The sequence below is a fragment of the Diuraphis noxia genome, unplaced genomic scaffold (genome assembly GCF_037042655.1).
Source record: "Diuraphis noxia isolate RWA-SAM2 unplaced genomic scaffold, SU_Dnox_SAM2 contig0003, whole genome shotgun sequence".
Lineage (NCBI taxonomy): Eukaryota > Metazoa > Arthropoda > Insecta > Hemiptera > Aphididae > Diuraphis > Diuraphis noxia.
Genome location: NW_028301713.1, coordinates 65,575,482 through 65,595,712, shown reverse-complemented (window position 1 = coordinate 65,595,712; position 20,231 = coordinate 65,575,482). Strand labels below are relative to the sequence as shown.

Here is a 20,231-nt window from a genome sequence, read left to right as displayed (position 1 = left end):
GCTTCGACATATTAATCCATTTAATATTTCAGAGCACAATTTGTTTACAAATGTTGCAACATACCAAATTTATGGCCGGCAGAACCAACTTACCAACTTCGTGCTATTAACTTTAGTAATAAAGTGAATTAACCTTTTCTCAAATTTAAAGCCTACAAAGATTATTTGTGAAGGTAATTTGCACAAAAATTTATAAATTGTAAAAAATTCAACTAATAAATATAAATAATATCTTGTTTTAAGGTTTAATAACAGGTAAATTTGCTCTAATTTAAGCTAACAATAGAAGAGTGGATATTCTGAACATAAACGTCATTAACTTGCTATTTTTGGTCTCGGGTTTTGCGCGTGGTTAGAGAAAATAAATAATTTGGTGACATACAAGTTTTTATATTTTAGTTGAAAATAGTCCGCTGACATTCCCTTAATATAAAACATTCCAGGTATACAAAGTTATAATTGCAATTCTGTATTATAACTTAACTATTAAGTATACATACATAACAATAATTACAATATTTAACTAACTATTGTCTAATAGGATTATTATGATAATCGTTAGCCTTATTGTTTTTGTTTTATACAAAAGTTTGTGTAATGAAGCTATATGGGACATTTCAATTTTTTTTGCCAAACAATTTAACTATTCGACTATTCGAGTGTAAAATTATAAAAATAGATAGGTCATAAACTCATAAATGCAATAACCATGGTGATGGAATTATTTTGATATTATTTACGCTATCTATCAACTTACTGAGTACAAAAAGTTTACTATAATTTTTCCATGGTACAATTTAGTGGATGGACCACGACCACGGTCTACGATATTGATAATCTGCATAGTGGAGATAAACAAAGAAAAGCGAGGGAAAACTTTAAATTGATAAGGCATAAAAGACTCAAGCAGTCAAGCATCAACCATAAGGTATAAAAAGTAAAAATTTTCGCGGTGCGCTAGCAGTCTATATCCTTTTATATTTTCGTCCTTTACAGTGTTGTGTATCGTTCTTTCTCCGTTACGATCTTCACAGATCACAGTCATTTATAACTTGAACTATCACTATTTTTTCTGTTTTTGTTCTTCAACTTTACTATACTACAATTTTTATTATAATATTACATCTCGCCCACCTATTACACGCTCACTATTATGGATACTTGGACTGCTGATATCTGGAATGGCAATGTAGAGGAATGCAAGAGAATCCTGAATGAACCAGGGAATTGGGAGAAGGTAATGGAAAGTGACTGTTGATCTGTAGAATGATTGCATTTCAAAATAAATGCATATTTTTTATACATACATTTGCAAAAGTTTCCATCAACATTAAGCTCCTAGACACCTAGGACGAACAGCCTATATATTTAAATATGTTTGTGTCTTGTGACATTAGTTTATGACCGACCAGAACAGAAACATGAATAATGTTTATATAGTATATTATTTTACTTTAATGTTAGGTACATTTTTTAGACAAAAAAATAAAAGTTGGAAAAATACTATAAAAGTTATCTACCTAGTTAATTATCGCTTCTTATTTATTGCCTAAAATCAATAAACAACTTTAATTAATATGCAAAAGTCATGAACATCAAGAATTAGTTTTTTAAGAATAATATTATTTTGATCATGCTATAATAACTACTATTGACTTTTAGTTAAAATTATAATTTTACAAACATTGTTAAATAAAAAATGTTTTCAGATAGGCATTTATTCTTAATAATGTCATACACAATCTAACTACTTTATGCCTACCTAATATTTTTTAATCAAAGGCAACTTATAATTTTTTATATTTCTTAGGGTCTGTTTTTAATTTCAATGAATACTATATTAGTTACAAATGTTATGATTAATACATTTATTTTATTGCAAATTTCTCATGAAAATAATTTTACTTTTTAGGTGCCTTTATTATTTGATGATAAATTAGCTCTTGGGACTTTTGTACGATTTAAAGGAATGATACAAGATATGTTAAATCCAGAATACTATAGTAGCAATTATAAAATTGTCAATTCTGAGAATGATGAATTTATTTTGCATCAAGCAAAATATCAAAGCAGCACAAAAAATCTTCAAGTAAGTATAATCATATAGGTACAAAGAATTAAAAGATTTAGTTATATTTTTGTATACAATTTATTCACTTTGTAGCCCGGAGAAGAAGTTGTATTTGGAGGAGATACATTGATGGAACGACAAATTGTTGCATGTATCCCAATTCCAGGATTGAATGAATGGGCCAAAGATGTAACTAATACAAACAAAAATGCTGAAGTTCAACTGTGTGTTAATTATTAAGTACTATAATCTGTCTTACAAAAGTGAGGTACTGTTTTGTGTAAATAGACTGTCAGATTGTGACTTGCCTTGCTGTCGAAGTGCTACTCGTACTCTATCATTACTGATATGTCACAATGCCAAATGATTGGTCCACTTTGATGCACCCATCGTATTTACTCAATTCAATGACCCTAGTAGACAACTAGTGTTGTTATAACTGTCTTGCATGGAGATATGCATGATCGACTGGTTTTCATTAAGACACAGTACCTTTCTTTTATGAGACAGAGAGAGTATATTTCCAAAATAATTTATATTAGATAATTTATACAATTTAATATTATATTTATTTAGTGAAGAAAATGTGAATAAACGTATTCGTCTTGATCCAGTATGTCAAAAATACTCTAAGGAAATATTTATTTTTGTAAGTATTAATTTTGTTGTTTTTTCATACATTTTATTACTATAATATTATTATTATTGTAAACATTTATATATTAAGGTATATCCTGAAGATATTAATACCAGTGAATTCAAGTTAAACCAAATTGTAGAAGTTGTTGGATTTCTTGACCGACGTACAATTCAAGAAGACAGTGGAGATTTAGAAGAACAATCTTCAATAGCTAAAGAAATGCATTGTATTCATGCTGTTCAATTGAAACTGCTAAAAAACTTAATTCCAGATGATGAAGAAATGTGTAAGTTGAAAATTGTGTTTTTATGTCTAATATATGAAATTTTTATGTGTAATTAATAATTATTAATAAAATAATTATTTTAACCCTAACAAATTTATCAACTAGATAAATCTATCTGGAATGATGCTTCAAACATTCGTGCAGAGCTGAAATTTGTATTAACTCAAGCATTATTAGGAGACTCTTTAGCGGCTGATTATTTATTATTCTATCTTGTATCTACCATGTATGTATATTTAATGTTAAATACAAAAAAAAATACTTTTGATTTTGACACAAATACTGTTAGTGTATACTATACTCAATATTTTAATATAGTTATAATAGACAGCACAATTTAGTTCCTGGAAAATTTTCATTAAACATTCGTGGGATTCCTAATGGTATTGGACAAAACTACACAAAATATTTATACTCATTAATATCTTATTTGGTTGTAAAAAGTGAGTACATTCCAATCCAAATACACACTTTGAATAACATGGATTTGATTCCAAGGTAATAATATATATTATCGTAATACCTATCTATACAATATATTAAAAAAGCTTGAAAATATTTTAAAATATATTTATGCATTAAATGTTTCAAAACTTACTAATCGCTATATTATTGATACTTACTATGATAATAATAAATAATATAGTTATAGTAAGAGTTTATCATCAGTCAATCGCTAGAACTTAATTTAGTTACCAAGTTGATATTTTGTGATTCAGTGGTTTTCGACCTTTGTTTCACTGAATATACTATCTAAATAAATGTTCTTAACCTCTCATTGATAAAATGGTTATATAATGCTATAGTTAAACTGATAAGTTAAATTTTATATTATTTCAGAAAATGTTATACTTCCAATAGACTATTGAAAGGATTTTTACAGCTATCAGATAGGACACATTTGGTCTTAGATGAAACAGATTTACAGCCGGGTAATTTGGATAGTAAAGGTATTTTAACATGTTTATTTAAATATATTATTTTACCATAATTACAGAATATAGTTTAACATAATATTCTTTTCCAGTTTTAGGGGCCATCGAGACACATGGCTGCAAAACAAATTCCTTTCTAACTGCCTCTATCCAAAGAAAATTAATTAATATTGTCTATCCTTAATTGTCTCTGTTTCTTTTAGGTTTAAAAACATTTTTTGTGTATTTATGCATGTTTAACTAAAGATAGGAACATGGATGTATTACAATCCTTTCTTGTCTAACCTATTATATGTTTGAAATTCATAGAAAGTACTATTATAGCTACTACTTAGTATTGGCACATTATTTTGATTGGACAGTTACAATATTTCTCGTCTTTAACTGTTCTTATTTTATCTTTATTACAAATTTGACTTAAATTAGGAAAAGGAAGGTTTGGGAGGTAAATTATTTTGTTAAATATAATTTAAAAATAATTAATTATAATTCAAGAATTCTTTGTTTTGGCTTTAGATTTAAAAAATAAACATTTTTTAATTAAAATATAGTTGGAATGTCTTGAATTCCATAATTTTATTTAGTTCTCTAAACATTGCTGTAACAAACTATAAGTATACCATAATATTAATGTTGGTATGTTTTAATATTTTATAAATTTTATAAATTATATGTTATGATTTTTTATAGGAATCCTAAATCTTGAAGCTCTAAAAAATATAATATCCAACCAACAAATGAAGTATGATTTCACTTATTATGGAATGGATTATGAAACCCAAATACCAACACTGACATTATCAATTGGAAAATCTCTACTACCTGTAATTGAATTAGTTATTATTTGTTTTCAAATGTACAATTAATAACTACATATATTATTTTAGTGTGATATTGATATTGTGCTGAAGCCAGACCCATCTTGTTCTGGCATTGAAGAGACAATGAATTCAGTACATGGTTACCTAAACAGTCAGTTACCTCTTTTGAACAAATTGAGAAAATATATCGCAATAATTTCAACATTTCCTTTTATATATGATCAAGATATTTTAAAAGTAAGTCAATTAATATTAAGTTATTGTGAAATAATTTAATTCATCAATTCACTCTTTTATTTTTTTATTTAGGTGATTGAAAATGATTACGTGGAGATGCGAAAAGCTGATCCCAAAAATGTTTCTGGTGATGACTTGCATCGTTTTATGATGATTTCAAAGTAAGTTTTGAAACTTAGATTTAGATAGCTATTTTTTGCTTACTTTCAATTATATTATGTTTTAGATTGATTGCCTTATGTTCTGGAAAGAATGAATTTGATAACGAAATTTGGGAAAATGGAAAGTCTTTAGAAAATCAACGGAAATTAAGAAATAAGTAAATTATACATTGAATATATAAATTGGCATTGCCAATACTTAAATGTTTATTTTATTCAGATGTTAAAACACAAGTGTTAAACATTTAAATTAAATAAATTGTATTATATAAATAGCAACACATTAAAAATAATATACTGATTAATAATTTTTTACATATTTGTTACTAACGCACTCTTCTGTTTCATACCTCACTCAACCTCAACACTCAGATCTTGGATTATTGACTGTTACCTACGTTTCCACTTTAGCCTTAAAAGCCACACGAATCCATTTATTCTTGCATTTAACTCAGCAAACATTCCTGGTAATCCACCAAAATGACTTAAAAGTCACCTGTGCCACGACTTAATTAGCTAATCTAATAAAATAAAAATAATAATGTAACATGTATGTATTTATATGTGAAATAACCTAACAAATATTTCGTCGAGTGTTACTGCTGACTAATTACTTCCCTCAAGCATTCACTGTCAATATAATGTATTTTTGCTCATATGCTTATTGTAATTATGTTTATAGATTGTATATTTTTTAATAAATATTTAAAAAAAAAAAAAAAAAAAAATATTTGAAAAATTATTCCCAATGTATATTTTAATAATAAAAATAATACTACATTATGAAAACTGTGAATAAATTATTAGTATATCATAAATTTAGTAGTTATGGTTATAATTAATTTAGAATGCAAAATAAAATATAATTTTAAGATGTGTTTTCTTTAGGGGGCATATGTCCATATTTGAATGTCAGTCTTAATTCACCAATCTCAGTTATAGGGAGAACATCAGGAATCCATTCAATAATAAATGGTATTGGTTCTTTTTGATGCTCACTGACAATACCTACAACACAAAAAGCTCTTTAAACAGTTCAAACATTTTTTTTTCAATGAATTAAAAATAACCGTCATACATTTACAACCATGCTTAGAATTATAATTTAAATGTACTAACCAACTTTTAGAAATGTCTTAAAATCATTTGGTTGTATTGGTTGATGAGACTTATCAGTTGGTATATTAGTGTCATACTTTTCATGCTCAAAAGCATCGTATGTTCCATCTGTGTTTCTGATGAAACTGCGACTAATATTAAGAGGTACTAAAGGTGTTTCAAAAATGTTCTTCACTAGCAATATGTTATTAATATGCCAAGTATACTTTGTGAATGTTCCTAAAGGTAATGAGTCACGCTTCACAAACACTAAAGTATAATTGGGTAAACGTTTTTTTTCAGAAGCCACACACATACGTTCTCGCAAACATTCAAAAAACGTCTGTAAAACAAAATTTCTATATATAATATATATTTCTATTTATAACAAGAAAGCTTTTGAAATTAATTTTATCAATTAGCTTTATAAAGAATTGTTTTATTCAATTCCTTCATCAATATTAGTCATATCAACAAATTTGTTACTAACCTTATGAATATGAAACACCATTGTTGGAGGATTGCCATCAAATTGATAATGCATTTCTTGGTTAATGCGTTCAGTAACAGAAGAAATCCATTTTTCAAAATTTAATACTGGATTAGGATTTATGAATTGTGGTTCTTCATGACCTAAGCATAAACACTATTTGTAAATTAAAATAAAAATATTTACCACTAAAATAATATAATATTAATATCATACAGATCTTCTTCTTCACTTTCGAGTTGTTTTGAGGTTTTTTTGATCGTTTCTAAAAAATAAGTTTTATATTTTTATATTAGTTAAATGAAGAACATTTGAACATTAGAATGAAATATTCTTTAAATTGTTATACTTCAAATAAAAATTATTAAAAACTAACATATGCCATTTGTTTTATTAATCATGAACTAGAACAATATAAGATACATCAAAATTGTTTAAATTGAGGATATTGAGAAGTAATAATACATAAGCCAATTGGTTGAATTAAAATAATTACTTTCGCTAGTATATTTGGAACAGTTCTTTGATATTTTGGAGCAATACTTTCTAAGACGCTAGTTTCACTTGTGATAATCATCTGATCATCAAAAAATGTGACTGGCCCATTACTTTCTTCTGCCATTGCAACCTGGACATCTAAAACAAACATTAAATCAGTTTTTTTTATTTGATACTTCAAACTATAAGTTACAATATTAACTATTTATCAGGATTTTGCTTAACAAGACACAATAGTAGAATGTCAAATTAAAATTAGTCTATAAGCAGTGGCAAACATAGCATGACTGGGTGTAATTTCTTTGTTGGCCATTTGTGAAATATGCACATAAATGGTAAATTGATTTCAAAAACATTTTTGCTAGTGAGGATTATAAATTCCAATGTTAGTTAAGAAAAACAGGAATTTTTACACAAAACCAGTAATAGACAAATATTTATAATATGACCAAAAAATGATTTGGCATAATTGCAGTTTAGCTCCCCCTTGCCATTTTGAATTTTTTATCGAAACTTATGTAACTTATCGAGTTAAGAACGATGGTGCAATCAGAATTGGTCGCTCTCACTTAGTTTCGAAGTTATGGCCTTCCAAAGTTTTCAATTTTACGTTTAGTATTATAACTTGAATCTGTTATTTACTTATAAAATAAAAACATTTTAAAAAGAAGCCACACCCCATGTGTTATCTCCGTTTAACAAGTGCATACCATAGCAAAAACTGTTTCACGTGGGAAAGAACCGTGAATACTACAGTCAGTCATAAACTGATAAACTCATAACAAAGAAACAAAATATTCACCATATAAAATGGAGAATTTTGTCTGTGCAATATCGTATTAATTTTTTCAATATTAGAACTACAAAAAAAGTTATTCGTGCTTAAAAAACACAAAAATAATGTATTATGGAAAAATAAGAACTTTTTTAGTATAAGTGATATCGAAAAAATAAAAACGATATTGCATAGACAAAATTCTCCTATTCATATGGTGAAAATTTCGTTTCTTAGTTATAAATGTAGCTTTTTTGGTTCTTTCCTGTGTGAAACAGTTTTTGCAATGTTATGCACTTGTAAGACAGAGACAACATGCGGGTGTGACACAACCTTATAATACTAAACTAAACTAAATTGATATTTGTAAAATTTTTAACAATAAATCTAGGTATTTATTATTTTTATGATGACTTACTTGGCAAATTTTCAAGTTGAACAATTGTGGCTGACAATGTAGAAACAGACACAAAAGGATTAAGATTTTTTTCAAACTCCTGTACCATATATCGAGAAGTTGCTATAGCGCTTAAACATGCAATGTAATGACAGCAAAAGTATGTATTTAAGTCTGGTATTTGATCCTGACAAAAATTATAGAATAATAAAATAAGTAAAATGAAAGAATAAAATATAGATTATAATTTATCAAGATAATATTACCATTTGATCGACTGTAACCAATGTATTGGTACAACAAAAGCATCTATTGTATTTTCCAATAATACAGTGCAAATAGCCCAAAGGATTTTGAGTGGTAATTTTACATCGGACAACGAATATATTTTCTGATACACGTTGTAAATATGGTTTTTTTTTATCAACGAAATTTGTCCATACTTCCTGAAGTAAATTATAAATCAAAAATGTTACAAACAATCACTTTATAGTTAAATTAGCTTAACATCATACAAAGTTACAAGAGTTACCTATGGCAGTTTAAAGAAATTTTTTTTCTTTAAGATGTTGAATTTATTATGTGGCAGTTCTAGGATTTTCTCATAGGGGAAAGCAGGGATACACGATTTTAAATAAATATTAATTATGTAAACATTCTATCATTAAATATTTAATTTATAAAAAAAAAAATGAAATGTCCTTAATAAGCTAGCTGCAATATCGATTATTCATTAGAAGGTATTGTTTGATAAACCATCAATATGGCAACCCATTCAATTTTATAATGTAAAAACAAATATTACAATATATTTTCATTAGTATGTACTTGATTAATAGAATTTCTTAAATAGATTTTACATTTTTTATTGTTGAAAAAATTTATCAAGTAGGCTATTAATACTAGTGATCAAAAATTTGAATTAAATATTTTCATTACATGAATCGTGGTTTTTGAATATTGATTTAAGTCTTATAAGTAGGGTTTGGGATTAAAAAATGTTCAAAATATGCATGTGAATATACAAATAAAATTACTAAAAATAATCTAGAATAATCATCAACTATTACAAAACAACATGCAAATGTGAGAAGTCCCAAATCATATAAGTTTGGTTTTCCATAATTTTAGTTGTGCAGTAGTTAATGATATATTATGGTTTATTATATTGGTGGATATAAATGTGTAATTAATTTTGAACGGATCTCATTCTCCAGCATTCATTTTCATTCTGATAATTATATTCTATAAAACTATCCCTCTGATATTAGAGAAAACATTCATAACCATTTATGACCCCAACCCCCATCATGAAGATCCAAGATCCACTACTGTATAAATAAAGCAACATACTTGTTTTACGTTTTGAGGAACTCTAAAAGATTCTAAAATCTGTTGGTCAATTTTCAAAGATACACCAATTGTATTACAATCAAAACAAGTCTCTATATGTTTGCAAGATACACTTTGAATATTTGTGTTTAAGACGGTTTCCTATAACAAATAATATTTGCATATTAAATTATTTTATTATGTATAACTTGATTTTGTTTTAGAAGTAATTTTAATTTTCATATTGATAATTAATTTTAATAACCATTAAATATAGAGTATAATAATAATTATTATTAATAAATTAAATAATATTAATTTATTATTATTATTAACTCTTAAATTGACTTAGACATCAGAGTTAAAAGTAATAGAACAACATAATAGCAATTTAATAGTTATTTTAAAGTATGATTTATTAGAATACATCATGAATAGAGACAGGAATGAAATTGTTTTGCATAATTTTTTTTGAGTATATACTGTACGACCTGGATTCAAAATTTTTGCAAATCATGAAACAGGTAAATAAATAACAAAATTTTTTTTTGCATATATGAGAATATTCCAAGAATATATATTCAAAAGAATATATTGTATGATAAAGAATATTAGAGAATAAATCGATACATTTTTATAGATGTTTGATATTTTTTAATCGTGTAATTGATTATTAAAATTAATTTATATATTTACTATAACCACATAAGCATATTGTGTCCCTAGTATTAAGGTATAGATTGCTTATTCCAAATAAAGAAAAAAAAAGATGTTTGATATTTTATGTTCCAGTTTCGTAAATAATATAAATTATACGTCCACTAGTAGTGATATGATATTGAAATATTATATACGCATTATATACCATTATAGACCGACGTTTTTTAATTAAATTAAAAATACCGCATTAATACAATTTAATCAAATTTTTTTAAACATGTATTATATTTTATTATGTTATGTACTTATTTATTATCAATTTTTTAATATTATGTGCTTTATTATTTTAGATATAAAAGACTAGTCTTAATTCAATATATTATATTAATAAAATATATTTTTAGCATATTATATTATGATTTTTAAAAAATATTAGAAGACTATTTTAAACTTTTTAAGAGAATATTTGCATTTTGCATCTTATTTTGGCAATTTTAAAAGAATGTAATTCCTGGCTCTAATCATGAGGAATCACTTTTATAATTTATAATTCAATATTAAGTAGCAAACATAATTAACAAAGTTATATTTTATTATGTTATAGAAGGTAATAATAAAGCCAAGATGTTTGTGACTTTTATATAATATTTTTCTTTTAATTTTGCACCTTTTATAGTGATACCTATGACAGCAGTTATATTAAACTTAATATAGCACGTATTCAAATCTTTTTTTGTTTTTAATAGTATTTTTTTTTTTGTGTTATACATACTTTTACAGATATGCTTACCAATACTTATTGGAAGGTATTATTTTTGGTATCACAACTTACATTATGAAATGTATTCTATTAATATTATAAACATGTTTGGGACGATTCTTACAATGTCCGTTAACTTTAACCGGACATTATAAGAATGCCCCTTAGTGTATTTTTATTAAATAATGAATACCTAATACAATATATTAACTATTAAGAAGTTATATAATGCCTTAAGTATTTGTTTTAAAGGCATATATATTTTTTATGCACATTTGCAAGCATTTTTTAGTTTTTAAACTCATAAACATAGTATTACATAGTATATAGTTTTTAAATATTTTTAAATTTCTATAAATAAGAATTGTAAATTCTTGAAAAGAATCTATAAATTGTTTGAAATAAGCTGGCAAATATTTAAAAATATGTTAAGTACTCAATAATAAAAAAGAAAAACTAAAAAAAACTCAAATTCAGATGTATCAATAATTTGTTAATTAATATCAAACAAGATATATTCATGATAGTTTTAATACTATTATAATTAAACTTGCATGACACTGCAGAATATTATTATCGAATAAACGACCACCACAAGAACGAACTAAACAAATTCCAGTATCCAGATTGTTGATTTCTTCGTTTTTAGAATCTGGAAAGTGGATGAATCCTCTTTCTTCAAAATCAATATTTTCAGAAGATATGTAAGAAAAAATCTGAAATATTTAAACTCCATAATGTTTTTGATTTAACAGTTTCAGTGATTAATATACCCGTGACGAAGAAGGTGTAAGTAGACGACACACTTCAGACGGCGAAACTCTTTTATTGTTTGGTTTTAACAATAAATAACACGTCTTGCATACCACAGTTCTTGTTCCATTGTATGTTCCACACGATGGACATTTTTTTACACCTCTTTTAGTTGATCTGCCCAAATCAGATAACAGTGCTTTAATTTTATTTGAATGCGCCATCGAATACAATTTGTGTGAAAATAAAAAATACACAAAATTCGATATTCGATGTACAACGATGCTCTATGTACATACAATAATAACCCCACGAGTTAATGAGTTAAATTATTTTTATGATTAATTCATTATAATGTATCTACTACCTAAGATATAAATGTAATAAATAATAATAATCATAAAATTCATAATACATAATTGCTTACAAATCTATAACTTTTTATTACATTTTTTAAAAAACAATTTGACTCAACTCATATTATCAATTATCAATTTAGATCTTTATCACAAAAAAAACAACGAAAAAACCACCATAGATGATTTAATATTACCATTACTGTTCTATGATATTACCATAGACATATTAATATGTCAATGGTTATTACCCATGACTAAATAGATATTATTAATATTATTAATATTACCAATGAAAAACACAGTTTGCCCGGTTTGCCGGGCTTTTAAACAACACTCTTATCGCTTACTGATAAAAATGTTTTTGAAATTTGTAAGTATCTACAAAAATCAGAATGTTCTATTTTAATCTTGTATTTCAACGTCATTTTCAACGCAATCCCGAACTTCCGCTTAATACGGTCTGTCGATTAATCATCTAATCATTCGGCTATTGATGACCATGGCAGTTACTCTATACGAAAAACTGATGAAAAACGCACAACTGTCACAGTGGCGAAAAATCGTTGCTGAAAACTTAGATTTGGATTATTGCGAGAGATTTTTGACAACGGCCGAGAGCGCCAATCTTCTGAATTACATGGAGAACAACGTGAGTTACTTCGACGGACGACTTTCGCAAGTGAAAGTTTTCGGACAGTATTATACCATACCCAGGCAGCAAGTTGCGTTCGGCGACGTTGGCGTATCATACAAGTTTTCTGGTACAGTTGTACCGGCGCAAACGTGGCCACAACCGCTTTATGATCTGAAAAATAAAATTTGCACCGCTCGTGGGGTTGATTACAATTTCGTTTTAGTCAACAGGTAAATAACAATATAGATGGAAGTTATGTCCTCATGGGCACAATCTAATTTGCTGATCAACAATTCAGCAAATTAAGAAGTATTACAGACTAATCTGATCGATTCCTATTTCATGATCAACATTTTAAGGTATAAAAATGGAGAAGATCATATGGGCGAACACAGGGATGATGAAGTAGAATTGGACAAAACAGTACCCATTGCATCTGTATCTTTGGGCCAAACAAGGAAATTTGTCCTTAAACATACCGATGTACGGAAGAAGATAAGACAAGTAGAACTTGTAAAATTAGACTTACATAACGGTAGTCTTTTAATGATGAATCAGCCTACAAATGAATATTGGTTTCACTCGATTCCCAAAGAAAAAAATGCAAAAAAAATTAGACTTAATTTCACGTTCCGTAAAATCAAGTAAATTAAATTAAATTATTTTTATACATTATACTAGACCAATTTAATTTATACTTACATAATATCAATATATTTTAAATACATTAAGATATTCAATATTTTTTTTTTTAAACTAATTACATCAATTAAAATCATTTTGTTTGTCATACAAAAGTATGTACAATGCGTTTTCTGACTCACCAGCTATACAAAACGTATCCGTCACATTTTTTGCCGTGGATTGAAATGCGGTATATAACATCCATCATGTATAGCTACTTAATATAAAACAATGCGTTTTGACTTCAACGGGATATGCTATAGAAAACACTGTGTTTAGATCTGACCTAAGAATTAGCAATGTAAAATTGCATACTTTTTTTTTTGTTGAAGAAAAAATTACTATATTTCCCGATACCATAGACAGAATCATTATTGAATGTTAAATTATAATGTTCAAATTAATAATACTAAAATATGTATGCTAATAAAGGATTCAAGGAACTTTGCCAAGCAAGCTTGCTTATACAAATTTTGTTTTTGAGAATGAAATCATTAAAATTTTGTTGTTAAGGAATTTTTATGTATTCTTAAATTTTTACAGTGATGCTAAAAAAGGTACAACCTTTATCAGCTTGATTTTGTACAATCATACACCATTTGAAAAATACTAATCAAAAACCTATTTCAAATCAACACAATTTCATACCAGATAATAATAAAATAAAATAAAAACACCAATGTAAAAAAAAATTCCAACTGTTAATTAACTGGGATTAAATTTATTTGACAATTTAACAAATATCATTAAAACAGATACCATATATAATTATTAAAACAATATGAATCAAAATATACTTGCACAAAAGGTAGATAGTATTTAATTTAAGAAATACAATACCTAGTTAATGTTCATCAAAATAAAAAATTATTACTTAGGTAAAGGAAAACAATTTTTTTGTTAAAACAAAATGATTAAAATTTACTTACAGAAAAAAAAATAGATGGCACTTCATTTAATTAATACACCAATTTATGTTAATCAACTAATAATAATAAAAATTACTTAGGTAAAGGAATACAAATAACAATTTGTAAAATAAAAATTGTATAAAAATAAAAATTAACTGTTTAGTGTTTAAGTCAAATTCATAAAAAAAATTAATTCATTCGTAACATATACTTTAACATTAATATATTTTAACTATTTTCTTAATTCAATGCTGGATTTAAAACTTATCTTGTTTTGCAATTTTATTTTTTTTGGGGGAGTCTAATATCCGTCTTTTTAGTCTATCCAAAAATAAAATAAGATAATAAAATTATAAAATGAATAATGGCTTTTAATTTGTCTTACCCAGCAGAAAAAAAACGATTAGATGTTCCTGGTGTTTGCGGTTGATTTTTGATGGGAGTACTATATAACGGTTCATCAGAAGAAATGCTTTTAGTTTTCAAAGAACTAAGCCAAAAATTATAAGGCAGCATTAGCAGTTCTCTTACAACCTAAATAAATAATATCTATCATATTTTATATTTGATTTTCTTATAATAATTGTCAGTTTGTTCCAGTTTTTAGTCAATGTTTAAAATTAAAAATCATTAACATACATACTAGGACACTTACTTCAAAAACAATTTCAGATTCAATATGTAATTCATCTAAGGAAGTACTTGTAACACCAACGATTGTAGGTCCAAAAACAATTGCTAGACATTTATAATCCATATTGCATTTTGATGAAAGAGCAACCCTTAAAAAAAATGTGGAATTAGAATAATTTTGGAAAAATAAGCATTTATAATAATTACAATAACATACTTTTGCAAATGAAGAATGAGGAATGCAAGTATGATACGATTATTATGTGGCAATTCAGATACGACTTGACAAAGTGACTTTGAAACATCATTTTTGTCTTTTAATGCATTAGTCAACTTTGATAAATCACTTGGAGATATAAGATTATTTTCTTGCGTACGAATTAAGTCCTTCAAAAAGCTACATAATACATGAATGTCTATATCTTTTAAATTCGGTAAACCTTTACGAAATTTTTCTCTTAGACTTTTCACTTCTTTATCAGAACCAGACACCCTGTATAATCCAACTGTATCCAATCCTCTTCTTTCAATTTCGTTAATACAGTGAACAATGAAAGGTGGGACACCACACTGCCGGTAAAAATAATATAATATAATAAAGAAAAATATATGATGATAAATTACTGACATTCGAAGCAATAACTTTTAATTCATCAATTGTACATAAAGTAGGTATAAAATCCTTACATTCCAGATGAGTTATAATTTTACAGTCCAAACATTTAACCATATAATTGTTAAACTTTATTCTGAAAAAAAAATGTCCAGTTCTAGCATTAAATCAAAATTTAATATTGATAATTGTTTATTAATTAATTATAAAAGCAGTAGATATTTTTAACAAACTTTTTATGACAGTGACCACACATTTCTGGAATGACAACCATTTTTTGTATAAAATTGTGTTTTTTTTCAGTTATATTATTTTCCATTTCAGAATCACTGGTAGACAATGGCTCTGTAGAATCTATATATAAATAGGAGTTATTTAACTTTATTACACCCTTTTTAAAAATAAATTGAAAGTTTACCGTTCGATGATGATACTAATGCAACTTTTGAAGTTTGTGCTGGATAAGTTTCTATAACAGATTTTGCATTTATACTATCCAAATCCATAGTTAAAATAGTTGTAGCAATAATTTGTTTGTTAGTAGTATTCAAGTTTTTAATCTAAAATAATTAATGATTAAATAATATAAAATGTATTCATTTTATCAACAAAAAAAGAGAAACATTTTTATAAATGTGTAATAGATGAAACTATAAATGTTGGCAACCAAATCAAAATTGTCATGATGCAAACAAAATTAAATTGCTACTAGATTTTTACTGTTAAGAAGCCCCATTAAAAAATACACCTATAGGTTATAGGTTCCTGTATTATGAATTAGAATTGTTTAATTACCTCATATTTTTTTGTGTTCAAGTTATTGAAAATATTGCCAGTAGAATGCTTTTTTATGAGTGCAGAATTTTGTTTGGGATATTTCAATAATTGTTCATATGAACTATCTTCAGAATGACTATAACTAATATCTGATAACAAAGCATCTAAAAGATATAAACATGTAGTAATTAATTAAATAAAAATTAATTTAGTAAATCAATCATATGCTATAATATATCTATTACTTTATTAGTATTTTAACAAGATATGCACTTTATATTATGAGGATACTGCACCCGGATGAGTTGTTTCCTTATAAATGTATAACATACCAAATTGTACTAAATAATCTATTTTACTCTATTATGTTTAATTTTAGACAGAATTGACCTAAATAAAGTTTAAAAGTAAGAATATTATCAAGTGATCTAGTTTTAAAAATATATTTTTATATTAAAGCGAGTGATGATCATTTAAAAATTGGAAATTGTGTGTTCAAACATAATAGAGTTAAGTGGATTATACAGAATGTATGATGTACTATACTGTTACTAGTATAACCTAACCTCACCTGTAAGACACAGTAAAAGAGACAACACATTCAGGTAGAGGGTGCTATTAAAAATTAATTTAATTCAATAATTTTAAAAAGTTTTCAATTCACAATACAAGTTTATAAATAAATGAATTATATTTAATCCAAAATACTACCATACTTCCATAAAAGTAATAACTAGTTTTTTTAAATTAACTACTAAATAAATGCTAATTTACCAGTGTTATTAAAAGTCTTTTTTTCGTCCAATTTTACACAATCGGAATGATTTAAGAGTGAATTATGTGATTTTTCCATAATATCATGATTTTTCATAATATTGTGTAATTGCTTTAATTGAGATTTCTATAACATAAAAGTGATATCAAAATATATGAAATTTGTGTAACAGTCAAAATTATTATGTTTATCTACAAAAACAACCACTCTATTTTCCTGTGCTGGTTAAATGAAAAAACAATATAACCTGCCATATAAAATTAAAACATTATAAAAATCTTATGTATTATTTAGGTACCTACCATGGCTTCCTTTTCAAAGACAAGTTTTTCTCTTTCTGCTCGAACTTCATCCAATAAACGAGCAGAAGTTTTAAGTTTATAAGTTAATTTGGAACATTCATCTTGAACTGCTTCTAGATTTCTCTTGATAATATCTTTATCAGATTCACTTTGATTGATTCTATATGTTAATTGATCGATGACTTTTAATTTTAGCATGTAATCTATAAAAATAATTCATTTATAATTTCAACTGCTATGCTCAAAATTCAACTTGTTATATTATATTTACCTAGTAAAATTGCCTGTCAAGCGTAAATTACAAAACCAAATAAATAAATATAAAGTTAATATAAGTAATGATTGTGAATACCAATTATTAATCTTATCTATTTAATTTTTAATGATCAAGGTAAATATATTTTTTCTAAATAATATAGATACATATTATATAGATAGGTATTTAATATATATGCTTTTATTTATTAATAATTTTAAACTCATTGACTGAAAGTTAGTTGTTAAGTTCATAAAGTTACAATTTAAAAATAAATTCAGTTTCAAGTAGTGCCTACAATTCTATGAATAAGACAGATTTTGGATGGCACTTTTTAGAGGTAACTTTATTTACTATTTTTCCATAAATATAATAAATGTTTATTACCTAAAGTATAGCTATGATTTAGTTTGTTTACAGTATTAAAAGTATGAATGTTGTATGTATGAATGCTGTGCTTTTGATTTTTAAACGCATACAAAATCAAAATCATAAAAATTCTATCACAATATATCAATACCTACCTACCTACTTTTTGGATTTGATACAATGAAATATTCAAAAATGATTTTAAGATCAGATCCTCAATAATGATATACTTATACATTGCCGTCACGATTCTAGTCATAGAATAAAATCCACTTTAGTATTACACACTGATACAGTATTGAATTTGTCTGGTACATTAATCAAAATTGTTTTAACCTAAATAATTACTTAAAGCCATTAGGTTAGAACTAGGTAATAAGAAAGTTAGAAACACTATGTGTTTAGTTTAAAAAATGTAGGATTTTCTTATGTATAAAAAATTGTAAGCAATTGCAGCTAAACATAAACATTTAATATGAAAGGCATAAGTTATGTAATAAAACTGCGATTGTTTTCTGTACGTTGTCACGAAGAATCATAAATGTGCTTCAAGTTCGTAATTTATTATTGGATAGTATTTAGTACCTACAAATTCCTCACAAGCTATATACCTATACAACTTACCTCTCTCGGTTGTCGTGTCTAAATACTTGAGGGTGCTATTGACGAACAAATCGTATTGTAAAGCTAGGGATTTGCAATGTTCCTCCATAATTGTTCAGCAATATATAAAATAATTTTGTGCAGCTACAGCACTATGATCGAGACTCGACAGAAATCTATCGAAATTGAACTCAGAATATTCGGAAGCGCAAAACTAAATTTAATTCAGTAGTCGGAACAGTCCTATGTAGTCGAAAGTTGTTAACTAGTTGGCGTAGTTGCTAGTTTCAAGTTTGCTACCAGTTAACTATAAAATATTCACTATCACTGATGACTATTTGGTAATCGATTGATATTTGATATTAAATAATATAATAGTAATAAGTCGTTACAAATAGCTAGTCATTAGTGTGTAATAATGTCTTAATATTATTATGGTAATAACGGCTACCGAGCTTCGAACAGCCGACTGTCACGCAGACTAGCGGTCGGTTTACGGTACCCATAGACCTAATGGATAAGCATTATAAATTATAATAATATATTATTTATTATTCTAATAATATTATATTTTAGTGGTTTTTTTTTTTTATTTATGTTTTGTCGTTAATACTTGTGGTGTGTTGGGCCTATAGACTTAATGGCTAATGCTTCCTTATATTATAGAGTAGTTGAACCTAATGAGATATTACTATAGTTTTTATTATATTATTATTTATTTATACATACGTCTAAATTCTACAATATCAGTTACGGGCGTACGGCTTAGGAGTTCCCACGACGGTTAATTTAAAGTTTGAATATAACGGCATCCATTTGTATTATTGTAAAAATTGTTAAAACCATTACAATATCAATGATAATAATTTAGGGTCACGAACTTAATCATATATATATATATATATATATTATGTAGAATAAATGTAGAATAAAATCGTAGATTATGATAATAACAATATTACTCGAGTAATAATATAAAGTATTGGATTATATAATTTTATATTATTATATCTACATTAAAAAATATTCATTATTTTAATATTTTGTTTTTCACATTAAATTCAAAAACAATTATATTATTTAAATAAAAATAAATTGATAGATAGGTGATTACTATAATAATAAAACGAGTTAATGGATAATGATTATTTTAATATACCAACTTATTAGTTATAAAATATTAATGAGTATTGTTGACTGCCGTTCTGGGTTCCGCCGACTTCCGATTAGAGTACAATAAATGTACACATAATATTTCAGTGATATTTTAGTGGGTAGTACGAGGAGTCAAAAATATTTTTTAGAGTCTGTGTGGACCGTGTAGCAATATTGTTTCCTGTCTCCTGTGTGCATTTTTTTCATGTATATTTTTTTTGTGTCTCTCATCGCCAATGGAGTCAA

At 26.1% G+C, this 20,231-nt stretch overlaps 4 protein-coding genes across 5 annotated transcripts; 2 read left to right on the top strand and 2 right to left on the bottom strand.

The window, feature by feature from the left end:
- The first annotated feature begins 898 nt into the window (after positions 1 to 898).
- LOC107170001 (mini-chromosome maintenance complex-binding protein) lies at positions 899 to 5,466 on the top strand. Its single transcript, XM_015519982.2, has 12 exons — positions 899 to 1,237; positions 1,913 to 2,089; positions 2,165 to 2,295; positions 2,648 to 2,720; positions 2,799 to 2,997; positions 3,103 to 3,223; positions 3,316 to 3,495; positions 3,838 to 3,947; positions 4,623 to 4,756; positions 4,820 to 4,990; positions 5,063 to 5,151; positions 5,217 to 5,466. Exons 1-12 carry the CDS (start codon positions 1,154 to 1,156, stop codon positions 5,311 to 5,313), a joined length of 1,566 nt encoding a protein of 521 aa, XP_015375468.1. The 5' UTR covers positions 899 to 1,153; the 3' UTR covers positions 5,314 to 5,466.
- A 415-nt stretch (positions 5,467 to 5,881) lies between these two features.
- Positions 5,882 to 12,392, bottom strand: LOC107170003 (uncharacterized protein C2orf42). Its single transcript, XM_015519983.2, has 10 exons — positions 11,935 to 12,392; positions 11,716 to 11,877; positions 9,763 to 9,903; positions 8,676 to 8,855; positions 8,431 to 8,596; positions 7,236 to 7,375; positions 6,956 to 7,004; positions 6,740 to 6,882; positions 6,271 to 6,592; positions 5,882 to 6,159 (listed from the first exon to the last, which is right to left on the bottom strand). Exons 1-10 carry the CDS (start codon positions 12,136 to 12,138, stop codon positions 6,020 to 6,022), a joined length of 1,647 nt encoding a protein of 548 aa, XP_015375469.1. The 5' UTR covers positions 12,139 to 12,392; the 3' UTR covers positions 5,882 to 6,019.
- Positions 12,393 to 12,524: 132 nt separating this feature from the next.
- Positions 12,525 to 13,649, top strand: LOC107170007 (DNA oxidative demethylase ALKBH2-like). Its single transcript, XM_015519991.2, has 2 exons — positions 12,525 to 13,137; positions 13,267 to 13,649. The coding sequence occupies exons 1-2, from the start codon at positions 12,767 to 12,769 to the stop codon at positions 13,553 to 13,555; spliced, it is 660 nt and encodes a 219-aa protein (XP_015375477.1). The 5' UTR covers positions 12,525 to 12,766; the 3' UTR covers positions 13,556 to 13,649.
- Positions 13,650 to 14,313: 664 nt separating this feature from the next.
- Positions 14,314 to 19,692, bottom strand: LOC107170005 (rac GTPase-activating protein 1-like). Of its 2 annotated transcripts, none has more exons than XM_089224494.1 (11): positions 19,560 to 19,692; positions 17,603 to 17,805; positions 17,300 to 17,426; positions 16,544 to 16,689; positions 16,167 to 16,308; positions 15,982 to 16,102; positions 15,764 to 15,884; positions 15,353 to 15,705; positions 15,158 to 15,284; positions 14,888 to 15,036; positions 14,314 to 14,823 (listed from the first exon to the last, which is right to left on the bottom strand). In XM_089224494.1, the coding sequence occupies exons 2-11, from the start codon at positions 17,798 to 17,800 to the stop codon at positions 14,760 to 14,762; spliced, it is 1,548 nt and encodes a 515-aa protein (XP_089080620.1). In that variant the 5' UTR covers positions 17,801 to 17,805; positions 19,560 to 19,692; the 3' UTR covers positions 14,314 to 14,759. The 2 variants fall into 2 exon arrangements, with proteins under 2 accessions (XP_089080620.1, XP_015375475.2); XM_015519989.2 differs by lacking the exon at positions 19,560 to 19,692 and adding an exon at positions 18,852 to 19,249 and having other exon boundaries at positions 14,316 to 14,823.
- Positions 19,693 to 20,231: the final 539 nt, after the last annotated feature.